The sequence below is a fragment of the Protopterus annectens genome, chromosome 2.part2 (genome assembly GCF_019279795.1).
Source record: "Protopterus annectens isolate FY-2018-M chromosome 2.part2, PAN1.0, whole genome shotgun sequence".
Classification (NCBI taxonomy): Eukaryota; Metazoa; Chordata; order Ceratodontiformes; family Protopteridae; genus Protopterus; species Protopterus annectens.
The window spans coordinates 68,623,109-68,642,848 of NC_056730.1; the positions used below are offsets into that span (position 1 = coordinate 68,623,109).

The window sequence follows — 19,740 nt, forward strand, 5'->3', positions numbered from 1 at the left end:
GGAACAAAACCACAATGATGCTTAATGGTTAATTTATTTACTTATTTTTTAATCATTGTTAATAATAAACAAAACCTACCATTTAATGTGATTTCAAATGCACCTGTAGACATACACTGGTTCTCAATCATGTTGCTCAAAAAGAAAACCATCATACATGCATAGACCTGCAAAAAAAAAAAGGCTTAGTACAACAAACAAATTACAAGATCTTCTATTCACAATAAAAACCAATGTAGTCATTACATGATTATTAACAACTTGCAAGAATAAAAAGTTTCATCTCTCCAATCCTTTTTATTTACTCAAGTAACTAAACGCCTCTAGAGTACCTACTTGTTTTTTCAATTTATAAAATTACAAAAAGTAAATTCAACATGCAAAGATATGTTTTCTACATGTTACAATGACCACTTCTAAACATTTTCAAAAGTTAACAGTATGTGTCAGCAACAGTTAAAGAAAAACCCGGAAACAGCATGGCACTCACCAAGTATGCAAGTGGTTACTGGCCAATACCGACTGCCCAACCTGAAAATGGTTCAGGATTTACCCACCAGTGGTGCAGTTTACCCAAAAATTTAGTGAAGCACAAGTCATTAAAAACTGCTGGGAGTAATTGGTAAACCCGAACTCATCCAAGAGAGTCAGATAATTAATATTACCATCCTATATGGATTTGCATTAAAAGATTTCTTACCTTTTTAAGCCAAGTCTACTGAACGAAGGAACTGCATGTTTCGCATTCTCCAATGAAAACATTTACAGAAACATCTTTCAGTGTAATGCAAATTCATGTATTTGTATGTATGACTATACATAACTGGTTTGCTGATATTGTAATTTATACAGTGAATGAAAAGAAAGTTTAGCATTTAAAAATTACTACAATATCAAGTTGTTAATTTAAAATTACAACACTAGCTACTGCGTGCAAGAGTATTTTTTTCAGTTTAATACACTGAGTTTGCCAATTGTTGCACAATGATGCCATGTTCTACAGACAAATCAAAATATCTTGGAGATCATAGCTGGTGTCTGGTTCCCCTCCAAATGGAAAGCCTAAAGCAACAAAAGACAAACTGCTGCATAACATTTTCAAACATCTGAAGAATCAGACCAGACAAATGAGGAAAACGTCACTGGCAGCAGAGCGTAATTAACATTGCAGATATGAGCTGTACTCAGAGCAGCAGTGAGATGCGCATGAAAGTAGGAAACAGCAGACCGTTCCAAATTCCAATCTAAATGAGGTTCCCACAAACTGAATAAAAACAGCAGTAACACCAAAAACTCTGTAACAGAGTCTAATACCATTCAATTAGACGTGACAAACATAAAAAAGCATTTGTTGACAAGATACACACTAAAACTGAAGATGACTAACATATCTACCATTTAATGCAGATTTGGACCTCACCATCCATCCAACACAGATGTATTTTATTTGTTTATTGGAAAAAAAAAAAAGTATCAACTCCAATAAGAAGAAAACCATAATTTTCAGTACCAAAGTGAGAAGTAAATATATTCCATACATAGATGTTCTCTCACCTTCAGTGAGAAGTGTTTGGTGCTGGTTGGAGGATCTCTCTATGTTCCTTACTGTTAAACAATTGTGTGCCCTGGATTAAAGGTGAGTATTCCAAAAATCAAACATGGCTCCCAGCATAAAACCTGCACATCTGTGATGCCTTTATCATAAAAGGAAAATTCTATAATTCTACGCTGCAAAAAGTAGGCTGGCTCTCCATTTGTCTGAAATCTACGATCTGCACTTTACCATAAATCATAAAAAAATGAAAATAAAAATCTGAAATGTATCCACTGCCCATCTATTAGAATATACTCCTTGAACCCCCTTACTAGAGTAATATCCACAAGTGCTTCGACATTTCAATCATACTGCAGTAAGTGGCAAGTCATTTGCCACCAAAAATCAGCACTTCATTCCCTTCCAGAAAGTACAGTTTTGTACCTACCATAAATGTAGATGTTCGAGTGCTAATACAGCTGCAGTAATTACAGATGGGTTCTCTGCCGTCAGGCGGGTCCTCGGTCGGCCGAATTCCAAAGTCTAGGTCCGGTGTCGGTTGTTGTCGCTTTCTTTCCTGACGTCAGTGTGACAGGGGTATACAAGACACAGCCGACGCCATTTTCTTCAGTCTTTCTTGCCCCAGATGTCAGGTGCCCCCAGAAGGAAGGCAATCCATAAATTATATATATATATATATATATATATATATATATATATATATATATATATAGATATAGATATAGATATATATATATATAGATATATATATATATATATATATATATATATATATATAGATATATATAAAATCATGCAATGCAAAATAATCAAAAAATCAGTAGTTGCAAGCAAATACACCATAGAAGGATAACACAATTAGGTTGTATGAGGGGATGTTAGCCACTAGGCCTTTACCAAGAGGGGAAGTAGGGTGGGAAACCTGTACTGCAGCTGTATTAGCACTCGAACATCTACATTTATGGTAGGTACAAAACTGTACTATGTTCATCGTGCATACAGCTGCAGTAATTACAGATGGGTAGAATCCCAAAGCTACGCACAGGGTGGTAGGCACTAGGTGGAACTGGGAGGAGCCAGAATGCCCTGCAAGACAGCAGTGGCAAAGCCTGCTCTAGTTTTGAAGTATAAAGGCAGGTGGTAGTGTTTTGTGAAGGTATGTACAGAACTCCAAGTGGCTGCCTCCAAAATATCCTTGGTAGGAACTCCTCTGAGGAAGGCTGTAGAGGTAGCTGTGGCCCTTGTGGAGTGGGATCTGATGCCTGTAGGAACATATTTGCCATGAAAGGAGTAACAAAACCGTATGCAGTGGCCTATCCATTTTGAAGTTGTCTGTTTGGAAATTGGCCTCCCTTGAGCTCCTACAGCATAGGACACAAAGAGTTGTTCTGATTTCCTGAAAGGCTTTGTTCTGTCCAAATAGTAACGTAGCTGTCTATGGATGTCTAAGGAATGGAGCAGCCTTTCCCCTTTGTTTTGAGGATTGGGGTAGAAGGTAGGTAAATGTATGGCCTGATTTAAAGCTACCCTGGATACTACCTTGGGCATAAATGACGGGTTGGTTCTTAGGGAAACCCTGTCTTGATGGAAGATGAGAAAGGGCTGTACGGCCATGAGGGCTTGTAGTTCCGATACCCTACGAGCTGAGGTAATAGCCAGAAGGAAAGATGTTTTCCAGGACAAGTATTGCAAATCTGTTGAAGCTGCTGGTTCGAAAGGAGGCAATGTTAATTTCTCTAGAATGTAATTAAGATCCCATGCTGGTATTGGTTGTTTCCTTGGAGGTCTTATATTCTTAGCCCCTCTTAGGAACTGCCTTAAAAGTGGGTGAGAGAATAAGGGTGGTTCAGTGTTGTATTCTGCAGAAATGGCTGAGGCATGGATTTTGATGGAGGAAAATGAAAGTCCACTGTTCAACAGCTCAGCTAGATACTGTAATATCTGAGGCAAATTCATTTTTCTAGGATCCTGGCCCTTTTTCTCATTCCAAGCGCAAAACCGTTTCCATTTTGCGGAATAAGCTTTTCTAGTAGATGGCCTTCTGGCTTCCAAAATAACATCCTGCACCTCCTTGGAGAGTAGGGTCTGCTGCGGTGTTAAGGAATTTTCCATGCAGCCAGATTGAGTGTTTTCAGCTGACTGTGAAGAGTTTTGTAGCTGTGCTGAGTCAGGAGAAGAGGCATTAGAGGTAGTGTCCAGGGAGGAGAATGTGATAGACTCCTCAGGAGTGGGTACCAATGTTGTCTTGGCCAGTCTGGAGCAATCAGTATCATCTTTGGTTTGTCTGCTCTTGCTTTCAAGAGCACCTTGGTCAGTAGAGGCAAAGGTGGGAAAGCATAAACTGTCCTTGCTGCCCAACTGAAAGAAAGGGCTTCCACTTTCCAAGCCTTTGGATGAAATGTCCTTGAGCAGAATTTTGTCAATTGATGATTCTTGTGGGAGGCAAAGAGATCTATGTCTGGCCTTCCCCACGCTTGGATTATCTTTGTAAACACTTGAGGATGCAACTGCCATTCGTGCGGATCTATCATATTTCTGCTTAGATTGTCTGCCAGAGTGTTTTCCAAACCTGGCAGGTACTGTGCTTGAAGTTCGATTTTCCATTCCAGAGCCATGTTCCAAAGTGACATGGCCAGCCTGCACAGGGGGTATGAATGTGTTCCTCCTTGTTTGTTTATGTACCGCATTACTGTGGTGTTGTCTGTTCTTATCAATAATTGTCCTGGATGAAAGCTGCAAGTGCGTTTATCACTGCTAGCATTTCCTTTTGATTGATGTGTAGGTGCTTTTCTTTTTGGGACCATTTGCCCTGAATGCACCTGTCTGTCATGTGTGCCCCCAGGCGTAGTCTGAGGCGTCTGTTGTGATGACTTGATTTGCTTGAGGCTTGCAGAATGGTAGGCCTGTGTTTGTTTGGCATGCTTGGGCCCACCATAGAAATTCCTTTTGCAAACATGGAATTAGTGGTAATATTGTTTCCAAACTGTGGCTGTGTTGAGACCATATGTTTTTTAGGTACCATTGAAGTTTCCTCATATGCAACTTTGCACATGGGATTAGAAGAATGCAAGATGCCATGAAGCCCAGAGCCTGCAGGATTTTCCTTGCAGTTAGCCTGGTACAATTTGCTAGCGTCTTGAAGTACTGAGTTAGTTGCCCCTGCTTTTCTGGCGTAAGATAGGCCATCTGGGTGTTTGTATCCATGTTGGCACCCAGGAAAATTATTTTCTGAGATGGTGTTAGTCTGGATTTCTCTTTGTTGACTGTGTATCCCACAGAATTCAATAACCGTGTCACATAAGCCAGATGTTCCAGAAGAGTGTGCTTGCTGTCCGCCTGGATCAGGCAATCGTCCAAATAAGGGTAAATTTGTATCCCTTGAAGTCTGCAGTAGGCAATTACTGATGCCAGGCATTTCGTGAATACTCTGGGCGCAGTAGATAAGCCAAAGGGCAATGCAAAGAATTGATAGTGAATTGAACCTGCAAGAAATCTGAGGTATCTTCTGCAACTTTGTCTGATTGGGACATGCAGGTATGCCTCCTTGAGGTCCAATGTTACCAGCCAAGACTCCTTGCCCAGCATGGGAAGAAGCTGCTGTAAGGTGAGCATCTTGAATTTTGGTACTAGTAGAAATGTGTTTAGGATGGATAAGTCCAAAATGGGTCTCCAATCGGTTCCCTTCCTTGGTACCAGGAATAGTCTGGAATAAAAGCCTTGACCTTGTTCGTGCATAGGTACCTCTTGAATAGCTTTCATGCCCATGAGCTTTGAAATTTGTATTTGAGCCTCTGCCCTTTGATTGTGTGGCAGGTTCGGCATGCCTCTCATTTTTGAAAGAGTGTGGAAATGAAATCTGTAGCCTCTGTTTATAATGTCCAGGATCCATTTGTCTTTTGTGACAATATGCCAATTGTTTGAAAATAATGCCAGCTTTCCCCCCAAGGGTGCTGCCACCTGAGCCCCACTTGGCATGTAAAGGGGAGTGTCATTGTGTTTGTTTCCTGTATTGCTGTGCACTGTCTTCGCTACCTCTTGGTGCTGGAGATTGCCATTGTCTGCCTCTATATGATCCTTGAGATTGTCCTCTGCCCCTTGTGCGCCTGTATCTACCTCTTTGGGGCCTGTCTGTTGCTGGAAAGGACCAGTTTTTTGAAGGCCAATTTCTGCTAAAACGTGGTGGTTTTACCTATAGAAAAGCTTTGACAGTTTGCATAGATTTAGCTCTTTCTTCCATTTTCCGTAGTATCTCCTCAGCATTAATACCAAATAATACATCCTTTTGTAAAGGAGCATCTAGTAGTTTAGCTTTAACGTGATCAGGCAAGGTTTGTTCCCTAAGCCAGGCATGTCTACGAATGACTGATCCTGTAGCTGCAGCTCTACTTGAGGCCTCTAGAGCATCATAGCCACATTGCAAGGTGTGTTTACCCACTTGTTCTGCACTATGAATCATATCCTGTAACTCCTTCAAATCTGGTTGTTCAGGTTGTGTCATTTTATTCTTTAATTGTGATAGCAGAAACTGCTGATATTTAAGCATATGGAACTGACAATTTAAGGCCCTCACGGCTAGAGTGGCCGAGGTATATACCTTTTTTCCCCACCTTTCTAAGGATCTAGACTCCTTGAAGGTAATGGATTCTTAGCAGTAGAGGCTTTGATTCCCTTGGGGCCTTGAGAAATGGTTTCAGGGTCAGCATTATGACCTTTGTACAGAAATTGGTGTGAATTAGGAACCCTGTAGTACCTATCAGGCTTGACTGGAGCAGGAGGCAGGGAATCCGGATTAAGGCAGGCCTCCGAGTAAACATCATCAAGTATGTCCAAGACAGGAGGTATCACCAGAGGTCTGTGCTGAGGAAGCAAAAGGAATTCCCTCAGCCTTTTCTTGGAATTGGAAAAATCTTGGCCTTCCCAATGGAAGTGTTCCCTCAAAGTATGCAAGGTTTCCCCGAAGGAAAGGTCCTCTGGGGGGGATACAGAAGGGATGGACTGCTCTGCATCAGAATCTTCATAAGGGGAGTATGAATGTTCTTCTTCATCAGAATGTTCTGAAATAATGGAGCCTTGGGTCAGAAGAGGGAGAATCTTCCTCCACTCTGGATCTCTTGTCTGGAGGGGGCTGGGAACCCCTGATAAGAGTAATTAAATCCTCAGCCATTTTGAGCATTTGTTTTTTGGGCATGGGGCCTGGAGATGGGCCCTGTGCAACAGACCTCTTGGGATGCATGGCTGATTTAGCCTTAGTAAAGGCCTTTATGGAAAAGGAAGAAGAAGGTCTGAAGACACCATGGGTGGAAGTGGACCTGTCCACATTAAGAGGCTCAACACTCACAGTGGCTTCGGTAGCTGTAGTCGAGGTGTGGGCCGAGGAACCTGCGGTCTCGGTTACAGGAGACACCGCCAGAGAAGGGTCGTCGGTAGTCATGGGCTGCGTAGGCGCCCCGCTGAGAACCGGACCACGTGTAGCCGGTTTTGGCGTGGTGTCGGTGGAAACCGCGGACCTCGCATGTCTGTCTTTGTCTTTGCGTTTTTTAGACAAAACGGTAGTCGGAACCTCCGACGACATCTTACAGTTAAAAGTTTTACCACAAAAAATGCTGGGCGAACTCCGCCCGACGCTTAATAGTGCGTTTATTGAAAGTAGCACAAAAGCGACAGCCCGAGACGTCGTGGTCTGGGCCTAAGCAAGGTATACAGAGGGAATGGAAATCCTTATGCGGTATTTGCTTCCCACAAGAAATACAATTGTTAACTTTGTCTGACATCGGTCTGAGGCAAGAAAAGTTTCCCCAACGGGGTACTTAGCTTTAAAGAAGACTTCGGTATCCAAATTTTCGTAATTTCAGGAGCTGGCCGACCGGCACTTGCGAACTGCTTCTGCTTTGAGCACCGCGCGGCAAAAAAGACTGAAGAAAATGGCGTCGGCTGTGTCTTATATACCCCTGTCGCACTGACGTCAGGAAAGAAAGCGACAACAACCGACGCCGGACCTAGACTTTGGAATTCGGCCGACCGAGGACCCGCCTGACGGCAGAGAACCCATCTGTAATTACTGCAGCTGTATGCACGATGAACATCTGCAAAAAGTACAGTAAGATCTTACCATAACAGTAAATGTCCGACTTCTCACTGCTGCACTACTCTTTACTCCTGGGATACCTTGCCAAAGATAGCTGAATGTCTGGCCAGCATATCAAAGCCTTTACATCTTCCAGATGCCATACATCAGGTGTACATCCTACATGCAAGGCATATGGTACACACGTGAAGTACAAGTGTCTAATCAGCAGAACTGAAGTGCACCAGAATATCTACAGCAACACAGAGGAAAGTAACAACACATGCATCCAGAAAGGTGAAAAAAAAGGAGACAAGACAGACCCCCTTGGCCAGAAGAAAAACAACAGGAAGTAACAGGAGGTAGAAGGAAGGGACGGAATATTGCAACACTGAGAAGTAGGACATCTACTATTAAGGTAACATCTTGAACTACTGTAGTTTGTTCTTCCTCATCACTGTTGCAGTATTCTTTTCACCTGGGATAGTACAAAAATGACTAAAGTATGTGAGACGGAAACCACAAACAGTCTCGTAAAAACTCATGAAGGATGGCCATGGCAAAACTCACTCTAACCCTACAACTGACATCCAACTTGCAATGTTTGGTGAAAGTGCAAAGAGAAGACGAAGTTGCAGCTTCCAAAATGGATCTAGTATCCAGACCCTTGAAAAAAACACCACCAGAAGCAGCTACTGCGCTGGTAGAAGGACTACAAAAAGAAGAGGAAAGTTGCTTGCCATGAAAGATCACCAAAAAGAAATGGCCTTAGAAATCCAGGAGGAGATGGTTTATTTAGATACTGCAAAACCCCATTTCCTGGTATGAAATGAAACAAAAAGCTGCTCGCATTTCCTGACATGTTTTATCTGGTCCAAGTAATATCTGAGCTTTCTATGTAATTCCAAGGTGTGAAGAACCCTTTCGGTGGGATTCTGTGGAGAAGAGGAAAATAGGAAGATGACTGGACTGATTCAAGGACAAATCATTAACCACCTTGGGCATAAAATAAGGAGTGATACAGAGAGACAACCTGTCCCTGTGAAAAAACAAAGGTAGAACTGCCAGAAGTGCTTGACTTTCAGAGACCCTCTTAGCAGAACAGTCACCAACAATATAGTCTTCAAAGTAAAATGCTGTACGGAAGAAGAAACTACAAGCTCAAATGGAGATGGGGTCAATTTCTGAAGAATGAAATTAAAGTCCCAAGATGGAGGAATACGCTTTTTGGGAGGTCAAATATGAAGGAAACCTTTTAAACATTGTTTGACTTCAAAACCAAAAGTGGATTCAGAGGCAAACGAGCAAAAATGCCTGACAAATTAATTGAACTAATACAAATAAGAAAAGGCTGTAGGAACCCTCACAGAAAAGGCTCCAGGTCATTCCTGAGGCACCAAATAGAACATCACTTCCACTTAGTCACATATGATATTCTAATAATGAGTTTTCTGGCCTCCTGCAAACCCTGAAGCACACCCTCAGAAAATTGGTGCCTAAAAGGAATCAAAACCCTATCACCCAAAATGTCAAATGAAAGATGAAAAACTGAAAGTGAATGAGAGATCCCTTGTCTTGTGTGAGAATATCTATTCTATGATGTAACTTGTGAGGATTTCCCCTGGCTAAATGAAACACAAGTGGGAACCAGTGGCGTCTGGGCCAAAATGGAGTCACCACAATGATTTTGGATGTGTCCCACATGATCCCATACTGAATCTTTGGTAGAACAGGAAGAGAGGGATAGGCATTACAGGAACATCTCCCTCCAAGAAAAAGGACATGGTGTCCACTTTCCAAGCCAGAGGACTTGTCACTCTGGAACAGAAAGTACAGTTGTGTACCTACCATAAATGTAGATGTTCGAGTGTATTCACTGTTGCAGTCATTACTTTTGGGTTATCCTGCTGGCAGGCTATCCGCAGTTGGCCTGAGTTCCAAAGTCCTGGTCTGGCGTCGGTTGCTGTCGCCTCTTCCCTGACGTCAGTGCGCCAGGGGTATAAAAGATGCAGCCAACGCCATTTTCTTCAGTTTTTCTTGCCCAAGATGTCAGGTGCCCCCAAAAGGGTAGGCTGAAAATATTATGCCAATAAACATACATGCAGTAAAGAAACATTTCCTTCATCTACAAGCAAATACACCACATAGGTTATATAGAATAGAGAAGTACAGATAAACCCCAGCAAAGGAAAGGGGAACGGAGGGAGGGTAACCTGGACTGCAACAGTGAATACACTCGAACATCTACATTTATAGTAGGTACACAACTGTACTACGTTCATCATGTTTCACTGTTGCAGTCATTACTCTTGGGTTGAATCCCAACACTGAGGATGGGTGGCTAGGCTAAATAGGATTAGGAGAGGCTATGAGGCCCTGCAGAACTGCAGTGGCAAAGCCTGCTCTGGATTTAGAGTAAAGAGGTAAGTGGTAGTGCTTTGTAAAAAGTGTGCACTGAACTCCAAGTTGCAGCCTCTAAGATGTCTTTAGTTGGTAGGCTGCTGAAGTGGCTGCTGTTCTGGTAGAATGAGGCCTAATGCCCTTAGGCACTGATTTGCCATGCTGAGAATAGCAGAAATGGATGAAATGGCCTATCCATTTAGAAATAGTCTGTTTTGAGATAGGCATTTCCTTGTGTTCCTGCAGCATATGACACTAAAAGTTGCTCAGTCTTTCTGAAAGCTTAAGTTCTGTCCAAGTAGAAGCGTAGCTGCCTGTGTGTGTCCAAAGAATGCAGAATTTTCTCACCCTTGTTCTGTGGTTTTGGATAAAAGGTAGGCAAGTGAATGGTTTGGTTGACGGCCACACTGGACACCACCTTAGGCATAAATGTTGGACACCACCTTAGGCATAAATGTTGGGTTTGTCCTCAGAGAAACCCTGTCTGGATGAAAAATGATAAAAGGTTCCACAGCCATGAGTGCTTCTAACTCAGAGACTCGTCTTGCAGAGGTTATTGCTAGGAGCAGAGCTGTTTTCCAGGATAAGAATTTTACATCCGCTGCTGAGGCTGGTTCAAAAGGAGGCAGTGTGAGTTTTTCCAAGACATAATTGAGGTCCCATGCCGGAATTGGTGCTCTCCTTGGAGGCCTAATGTTTTTGGCCACTATGAGGTACTGCCTTATTAAAGGATGAGAAAAGATAGGAGGTTCCGTATTGTAATGGGCTGAAATGGCAGAGACATGAATCTTAATTGATGAAGAGGAAAAGCCTTTATCCAGCATCTCAGTTAGGTATTGTAAAATCTGAGGAATATTTAGTACATACGTGTCAATGCCTTGTTCTTGGTTCCAAGCACAGAATCTCTTCCATTTTTCTGCATAAGATTTTCTGGTACTGGGCCTCCTGACCTCCAAGATAACATCCATAACAGCTTTTGAAAGAGGAGTGTTCTGAATGGCTACATTATCCGCCATGTTGCCAGATTTAAGGTCCTGAGTTGGCTGTGCAGGATCTGATTGTTTTGTTGGGTCAGCAAGTGAGAAGTTTGAGGCAATATCCATGCTGGACCTTGAGACAAGCTCTTTATGACTGGGTACCAGTGCTGGCGTGGCCAGTCTGGTGCAATCAGTATAATTTTTGGCTTCTCTTGTCTGACATTTAGGAGTACTCTGGGAAGGAGAGGCAGTGGAGGAAAGGCATATACTGTTAGATTTTTCCAGCTGAAGGATAGGGCGTCCACTCTCCATGCTTGTTTGTGATAAATACTTGTGCAAAATCTCTGTAATTGATGGTTGTGAGGGGAGGCAAATAGATCTATGTCTGGGCATCCCCATTTCCTTGTTATCATGGTGAAGACTTGTGGATCCAGTTTCCACGTGGGAATCCATGAGGTTTCTGCTTAGTTAGTCTGCCAGAGTATTTGTTTTTCCTGGCAGGAATTGTGCTTGCAGGTGAACTTGATAAGTCAATGCTGTGTCCCATAAGGTCATTGTTCATCTGCAGAGGGGGTAGGAATGTGTACCTCCCTGCTTGTTTATGTACCACATGACTGTAGTATTGTCTGTCTTTATCAGTAGCTGTCCTGGATGTAGTAGCTCCTTGAAAGCTGTCAGGGCATTCTGAACAGCTAGCATCTCTTTTTGATTGATGTGAAGATGCATCTGGCTTGCAGGCCATGTGCCCTGAATACATTTCCTGCCATATGGGCCCCCCAGGCATAATCTGATGCATCTGTTGTCAGTGTCTGTCTGGCTGTGGGTAAAGTGAATGGCAGACCCTTGTTGTGGTGACAGGCCTGTAACCACCATCAAATCTCCTGTTGTAGGCAGGGAATGAGGGTAATTACTGTCTCCAGGCTGTGGCAATGCGGAGTCCAAACACTTTTTAGATACCATTGTAGTTTCCTCATATGCAGTCTGGCATATGGAATTAGTAGAATACAGGATGCTATGAAACCCAAGGCCTGCAGGATTTTCCTTGCAGATAACTTTTTTTTGCCAACTTTTTGAAGTAAGAAGTCAGTTGCTTTTGTTTGTCTGGCGTGAGATAAGCCATCTGGCCAGTTGTATTTAAGCTTGCACCTAGGAATATTATCTCTTGAGAGGGTACTAGTTTTGATTTATTTTCGTTTACTGTGTACCCTAAGAAAATTAGTAATCTTTTTACAAACACCAGATGCTTTAGAAGAATATCTTTGTTCTCTGCTTGAATAAGGCAGTCGTCCAAGTAAGGATATATTTGAATTCCTCTTTGTCTGCAAAATGCAATTACTAGTGCCAGGCATTTTGTGAAGACCCTGGGTGCAATAGATAAGCCAAAGGGCAGTGCAGAGAATTGGTAGTGCATTGAACCAGCTATGAATCTGAGGTATCTTCTGCAGGATTGTCTGATTGGGACATGCAGGTATGCCTCTTTTAGGTCCAAAGTTAAGAGCCAAGACTTCTTGCCCAGCATGGGCAGTAGCTGCTGTAGAGTCAACATCTTGAATTTTGGAACCTCCAGAAATGTGTTTAGTATAGACAGGTCCAGTACTGGTCTCCAGGTTTTGTCCTTTCTGGGCAGTAAGAAAAGTATGGAGTAAAATCCTTGCCCCTGCTCTTGTTGTGGTACTTGTTGAATGGCCCTCATGTCCATGAGGGCTGTAATTTGCTTTTGTGCCTCTACCCATTGGTTATGTGGCAGTTCTGGCATGCCTTTTGTCCTTGGTAGGGTGTGAAAATGGAACCTGTAGCCTTGGGACACTATGTTCAAGACCCATTTGTCTTGGGTGATCTTTTGCCAATTTGATGAAAAAAAGTTTTCCTCCTAAGGGGGCTGCCAAAAGAAAAGTGCTTGGATCTGGCAGAGGAAAGTCATTGGGACTGTTTCCCGTAAGGTTGTGATTTGTCTTCTCCGCTTTTGGAGGTAGGAGCACCCCATTGTTTAGGCCTGTATGAGCCTTGGGGCTGAGATCTGCCTCTGGGACGTCTGTATCTGCCTCTTTGTGGTCTGTCTGACACTGGAAAGGACCAATTTTTAGAAGGCCAGTTCCTGCTAAATCTGGGTGGCTGTACCTGTAAGAAATCCTTAACTGTCTGCATGGATTTCGTTTTATCCTCCATTTTCCTTAACTGTCTGCATGGATTTCGCTTTATCCTCCATTTTCTTCAACACCTCTAGCACCAAACAAAGTATCATGCTGTAATGGGGCATCTAATAATTTTGTTTTAACATGATCAGGCAGATTCTGTTCCTTTAACCAAGCATGCCTTCTAATAACAGACCCTGTAACAGCGGCCCTGCAAAAGGCCTCCAGTGAATCATAAAGTACAGTTTTGTACCTACCATAAATGTAGATGTTCGAGGGCTATTACAGCTGCAGTAATCACATATGGGTTTTCAGCCGGCAGGCGGTCCCTCGGTCGGCCGAATTCCAAAGTCTTGGTCTGGCCGGTTGTTGTCGCGTACTCTTCTGGCGTCAGGAAGGCTAGAGTATAAAAGACACAGCCGACGCCATCTTCTTCAGTCTTTCTTGCCCCAGATGTCAGGTGCCCCCAAAAGGAAGGCAATACATAAATAAGTCTAATACACAAAAGTAAGCAAATAAAACATAGCAGGATAACCCAGTCAGCAGGTATGAATAGTTATTCAGACCCCAAGGTCTTACCAAGTGGGGAAGGAGGGTGGGAAACCTGTACTGCAGCTGTAACAGCCCTCGAACATCTACATTTATGGTAGGTACAAAACTGTACTATGTTCATCGTGCATTACAGCTGCAGTAATCACATATGGGTAGAATCCCAAAGCTATGCATAGGGTGGTAGGTACTAAACGGAACTGGGTTGAGCTAGAATGCCCTGCAAAACTGCAGTAGCAAAGCCTGCTCTTGTTCTGGAGTATAAAGGCAGATGGTAGTGTTTTGTGAAGGTATGTACAGAACTCCAAGTGGCTGCCTCCAAGATATCTTTAGTAGGCACTCCTCTGAGGAAGGCTGTAGAGGTGGCTGTGGCCCTAGTGGAGTGGGGTCTGATACCAGTAGGGACAAGCTTTCCATGATAGGAATAACAAAAGCGTATGCAGTGACCAATCCACTTGGAAATGGTCTGTTTAGTAACAGGTTTCCCTTGACCCCCACTGCATAGGAAACTAGGAGTTGATCTGATTTTCTGAAGGATTTGGTTCTGTCCAAGTAATAACGTAGCTGCCTATGGATGTCTAAAGAGTGAAGCAGCCTTTCCCCTTTGTTTTGAGGATTAGGGTAGAAGGTAGGAAGGTGTATGGCCTGGTTTAAGGCTACCCTAGATACCACTTTAGGCATAAAGGAAGGGTTGGTACGAAGGGAAACCCTGTCCTGATGGAATATGAGGAATGGCTGCACCGCCATGAGGGCCTGTAACTCAGATACTCTACGAGCTGAAGTGATGGCCAGGAGAAAAGCTGTTTTCCAGGACAAATATTCTAATTCTGTTGAAGCAGCTGGTTCAAAGGGAGGTAATGTCAGTTTTTCCAGTACATAGTTAAGGTCCCAAGCTGGCACTGGCTGTTTCCTTGGAGGTCTTATGTTCTTGGCCCCTCTGAGGAACTGTCGTAGGAGTGGGTGTGAGAATAAAGGAGGATCCATGTTGAATTCTGCAGAGATTGCTGAGGCATGTATTTTGATTGAGGAAAATGAAAGTCCATTGCTCAAAAGTTCAGCTAGGTACTGTAAAATCTGAGGTAGGTTCAATTTTCTAGGGTCCTGCCCTCGTTTTTCATTCCAACAGCAAAACCGCTTCCATTTTGCGGAATAAGCTTTTCTAGTAGATGGTCTTCTGGCCTCCAAAATGACATCCTGCACTTCTTTGGAGAGTAGTGCCTGATGTGATGTTAAGGAATTTTCCATGCAGCTAGGCTGAGATTTTTCAGCTGACTGTGAAGGGTTTTGAAATTGTTCTGCGTCAGCAGTAGAGGTGTTAGAGGCAGGGGCCACGGAGGAGTGTGTGTTAGGCGGATACCAGTGTTGTCTCGGCCAGTCTGGAGCAATCAGTATCATCCTCGGCTTGTCTGTTCTTACTTTCAGAAGTACCTTGGGCAGTAGAGGTAGTGGTGGGAATGCATAAACTGACAGAGTTGTCCATGTGAAGGAAAGAGCGTCCACTTTCCAGGCCGTTGGGTGGAAGGTCCTCGAGCAAAACCTTTTTAATTGATGATTTCTGTGGGAGGCAAAAAGATCTATATCTGGCCTTCCCCACGCTTGAACAATCTCTGTAAATACGTGTGGATGTAGCTTCCATTCGTGAGGGTCTGTCATATGCCTGCTCAGAGTGTCTGCCAGTGTGTTTTCCATTCCTGGCAGGTACTGTGCCTGAAGTTCCATTTGTCTTTCCAGAGCTAGGTTCCAAAGAGTCATGGTTAGTCTGCACAAGGGGTATGAATGAGTTCCTCCTTGTTTGTTTATGTACCACATTACTGTGGTGTTGTCTGTTCTTATGAGCAGTTGTCCTGGATGCAGGAAATCTCTGAACGCTGAGATTGCATTTATTACTGCCAGCATTTCTTTTTGATTGATGTGAAGGTGCTTTTCTTTTTGGGGCCATCTGCCCTGAATGCACCTGTCCTTCATGTGCGCTCCCCAGGCGTAATCTGAAGCGTCTGTGGTTATGACTTGTGTAGCTTGAGGCTTGCAGAATGGGAGGCCTGTGTTTACTTGGCATGCTTGTGCCCACCATATGAATTCCTTTTGAAGACAGGGAATTATTGGAATCTCCGCTTCCAAGCTGTGACTGTGTTGAGACCATAGATATTTTAGGTACCATTGAAGTTTCCTCATGTGCAGCTTTGCGCATGGGATTAGAAGAATGCAAGATGCCATGAATCCCAGAGCCTGCAGGATTTTCCTTGCAGTAAGCCTGGTACTTTTTGCAAGCATTTTGAAGTAATGAGATAGTTGCCCTTGTTTTTCTGGTGTAAGGTAAGCCATCTGGGTGTTTGTGTCCAAGTTGGCACCCAGGAAGGTTATTTTCTGAGAGGGTGTTAGCTTTGATTTCTCCTTGTTGATGGTGTATCCCAGAGAAAGCAGTAAGCGTGTCACATAGGCCAGGTGTTTCAGAAGTAAGTGTTTGCTGTCCGCTTGGATCAGGCAGTCGTCCAGATAAGGGTAAATTTGTATCCCTTGAAGTCTGCAGTATGCAATCACTGATGCCAGGCACTTGGTGAATACTCTGGGCAGTAGATAAGCCAAAGGGCAATGCAGAGAATTGATAGTGGTTTGAACCTGCAAGAAATCTGAGGCATCTTCTGCAACTTTGTCTGATTGGGACATGCAGGTATGCCTCCTTGAGGTCCAATGTTACCAGCCAAAACCCCTTGCCCAGCATGGGAAGGAGTTGCTGTAATGTGAGCATCTTGAATTTTGGTACGAGAAGAAATGTGTTTAGAATGGATAAGTCCAGTATGGGTCTCCAGTCGCTTCCTTTTCTTGGCACCAGAAAAAGCCTTGAATAAAAACCTTGTGCTTGTTGGTGCGTAGGTACCTTTTGTATAGCCCTCATGTTTAGGAGCTTTGCAATTTGTAGTTGTGCCTCTACCCTTTGATTTTGTGGTAGGTTTGGCATGCCTCTCATTTTTGGAAGAGTGTGAAAATGGAATTTGTAGCCTCTGTTTATTATGTCCAGAATCCATTTGTCTGTTGTGACAATATGCCAATTGTTTGCAAATAGTGCCAGTTTTCCTCCCAAAGGTGCTGCCAGTTGAATTTTGCTTGGCATGGAAATGAGGGAGTCATTGAGTCTGCTTCCTGTACTGCTGTGCACTGTCGTCTCCACCTCTTGGTGCTGGTGATTGCCATTGTCTGCCTCTATAGGACCCTTGGGGTTGTCCTCTGCCCCTTCCGCGTCTGTATCTGCCTCTTTGGGGCTTGTCAGTGGTTGGAAAGGACCAGTTTTTTGAAGGCCAATTCCTGCTGAACCTTGGTGGCTGAACCTGTAAGAAAGCTTTGACAGTTTGCACAGATTTTGCCTTTTCTTCCATTTTACGTAATATATCCTCAGCATTAGCACCAAAAAGAACATCCTTATGTAAAGGTGCATCCAGAATTTTTGCTTTCACCTGGTCTGGCAGATTTTGTTCCCTTAGCCATGCATGTCTGCGAATGACTGATCCGGTAGCGGCCGATCTGCTGGAGGCCTCTAGGGCATCATAACCACATTGTAAGGTGTGCTTACCCACTTGTTCAGCACTATGCATCATATCCTGCAACTCTTTTAAATCTGGTTGTTCAGGCTGTGACATTTTGGTCTTTAATTGTGATAACAGGAATTGTTGATATTTAATCGTATGAAACTGGCAGTTTAAGGCCCTCATGGCTAGGGTGGCCGAGGTGTAAACCTTCTTACCCCACCTTTCTAGAGATCTAGATTCCCTTTCCGGGAAGTGGATTCTTGGCCGTGGAGGCCTTAATTCCTTTAGGGCCTTGAGAAATAGTTTCAGGGTCTGCATTATGGCCTTTGTAGAGGAACTGATGAGAATTAGGTACTCTGTAATACCTATCCGGCTTAACTGGTGCAGGAGGCAGAGAATCAGGATTAAGGCAGGCCTCCGAGTAGACATCATCCAATACCTCCAAAACAGGAGGAATAGCCAAAGGTCTATGCTGGGGTAACCAGAGAAATTCCCTAAGCCTTTTCTTGGAGTCTGAAAAGTCTTGGCCTTCCCAGTGGAAGTGCTCTCTCAAAGAATGTAAGGTTTCCCCAAAAGAAAAATCCTCAGGGGGGGATACAGAAGGAATAGACTGCTCTGCATCCGAATCCTCGAAAGGGGAATAAGAGTGTTCTTCAGCATCAGAATGTTCTGATAAAATGGATTCTTGGTCCGAAGTAGGAGAATCCTCCTCTACTCTGGGTCTCTTGTCCGGAGGGGCCTGGGAGCCTCTGATAAGAGTGATAAGGTCTTCAGCCATTTTAAGCATGTGCTTCTTAGGCGTGGGCCCAGGTCTTGGGCCTTGTGTAGCAGGCCTAGTAAGTTGCTTGGCTGTTTTGGATTTAGTGAAGGCCTTGATAGAGAAAGATGATGAAGGCCTAAATACACCATGGGTGGATGTAGATCTATCCACATTGGTAGGCTCGACATAAGCAGGGCTTGGTTGTAGTCTGGGAAAGGGCCGAAGAACCAGCGGTCTCGGGTACAGAAGACCCCGCCGAGGGAGTGTCGTCGGTAGTCAGGGACTGCAAAGGCGTCTCACTGAGAACCGGACCACGTGGAGTTTGCTTCGGCGTGGTGTCGGTGGAGACCGCGGTTCTCGACTGGCGGTCCTTTTCTTTGCGTTTTCTAGACATAGCGGTAGTCGGAGTATCCGACGACATTTTATAATTAAACGTTTTACCAAAAAAGTGCTGGGCGAACTCCGCCCGACGCTTGATAGTGCATTTATTGAAGGTAGCACAAAAGCGGCAGCCCGAGACGTCGTGGTCTGGGCCCAAACAAGGTATGCAAAGGGAATGGAAATCCTTATGCGGTATTTGCTTCCCACAAGAAATACAATTATTAACTTTTTCTGACATCGGTCTGAGGCAAGAAAAGATTCCCCAACGGGGTACTTAGCTTTAATGAAGACTTCGGTTCCAAAATTTTTCGTAATTCAGGAGCTGGCCGACCGGCACTTGCGAACTGCTTCTGCTTCGGGCACCGCGCGGCAAAAAAGACTGAAGAAGATGGCGTCGGCTGTGTCTTTTATACTCTAGCCTTCCTGACGTCAGAAGAGTACGCGACAACAACCGACGCCGGACCAAGACTTTGGAATTCGGCCGACCGAGGGACCGCCTGCCGGCTGAAAACCCGTATGTGATTACTGCAGCTGTAATGCACGATGAACATCCACATTGCACAGTATACTTTCCCACTTGTTCAGTTGCATGCAATAAATCCTGCATTTCCTTGTTCTCTGAACATGCAGAATTTGTCAACATTTTCTGTTTAAGCAGTGACATTAAGTATTGCTGATATTGAAGCATATGAAACTGACAATTTAAAGCCCTTACAGCCAAGGTAGCAGAAGTGTAAACATTTTCCCCCACCTGTCCAGTGCCCTAGAATCCCTATCAGAGGGGACAGGGTTTTTTGCAGTAGATGCTTTGACCCCCTTGGGACCCTGAGATATAATTTCTGGGTCAGCAGCGGGGTTTTTATAGAGGAATTTATGAGAATCCGGGACCCTGTAGTATCTGTCTGGCTTAGAAGGTGCGGGGGGTAAAGAGTCAGGGGATAGGCCGGACTCTGAAAATACATAATCTACAATGTGTAGAACAGGTGGAATAGCAAGGGGTCTGTGCTAAGGAAGTAACAGAAAATCTCTGCGCCTTTTCTTAGATTCAGAATAATCCTGGCTCTCCCAGTGGAAATGCTCCCTCATGGTATGCAGGGTTTCCCCAAAAGAATAATCCTCAGAAGGAGAGGCTGAAGGAATGGATTCTTCAGCATCAGAGTCCTCATAGGGAGGAATAGCATAATCCTGTTCTGAAGAAGAATCAGAAGAAATAGAAACCTGATCAGAAGAATCATATTCTGTCTCTTGCCTAGGCCTCTTATCAGGAGGGGGATGGGAACCCCTGATCATAGTAATTAGGTCTTTGGCCATTTTAAGCATCTGTTTTTTAGGCATGGAAGTCCGAGTAGGAGAATGCTGTACTTGTTTCTTTGTCTTTAGAGCTGCTTTAGTCTTTGAAGA

General features: G+C 43.9%; 1 protein-coding gene across 1 annotated transcript in view; it reads right to left on the reverse strand.

Annotated features, from left to right (window-relative positions):
• SELENOT (selenoprotein T) overlaps positions 1-19,740 on the reverse strand; it is a 398,371-nt gene that overhangs the window by 194,215 nt on the left and 184,416 nt on the right. Inside the window, exon 4 of the mRNA XM_044063750.1 lies at positions 80-167. Within this exon, the coding sequence (XP_043919685.1) occupies positions 80-167 (88 nt within the window). The remainder of the gene's footprint in view (positions 1-79; positions 168-19,740) is intronic.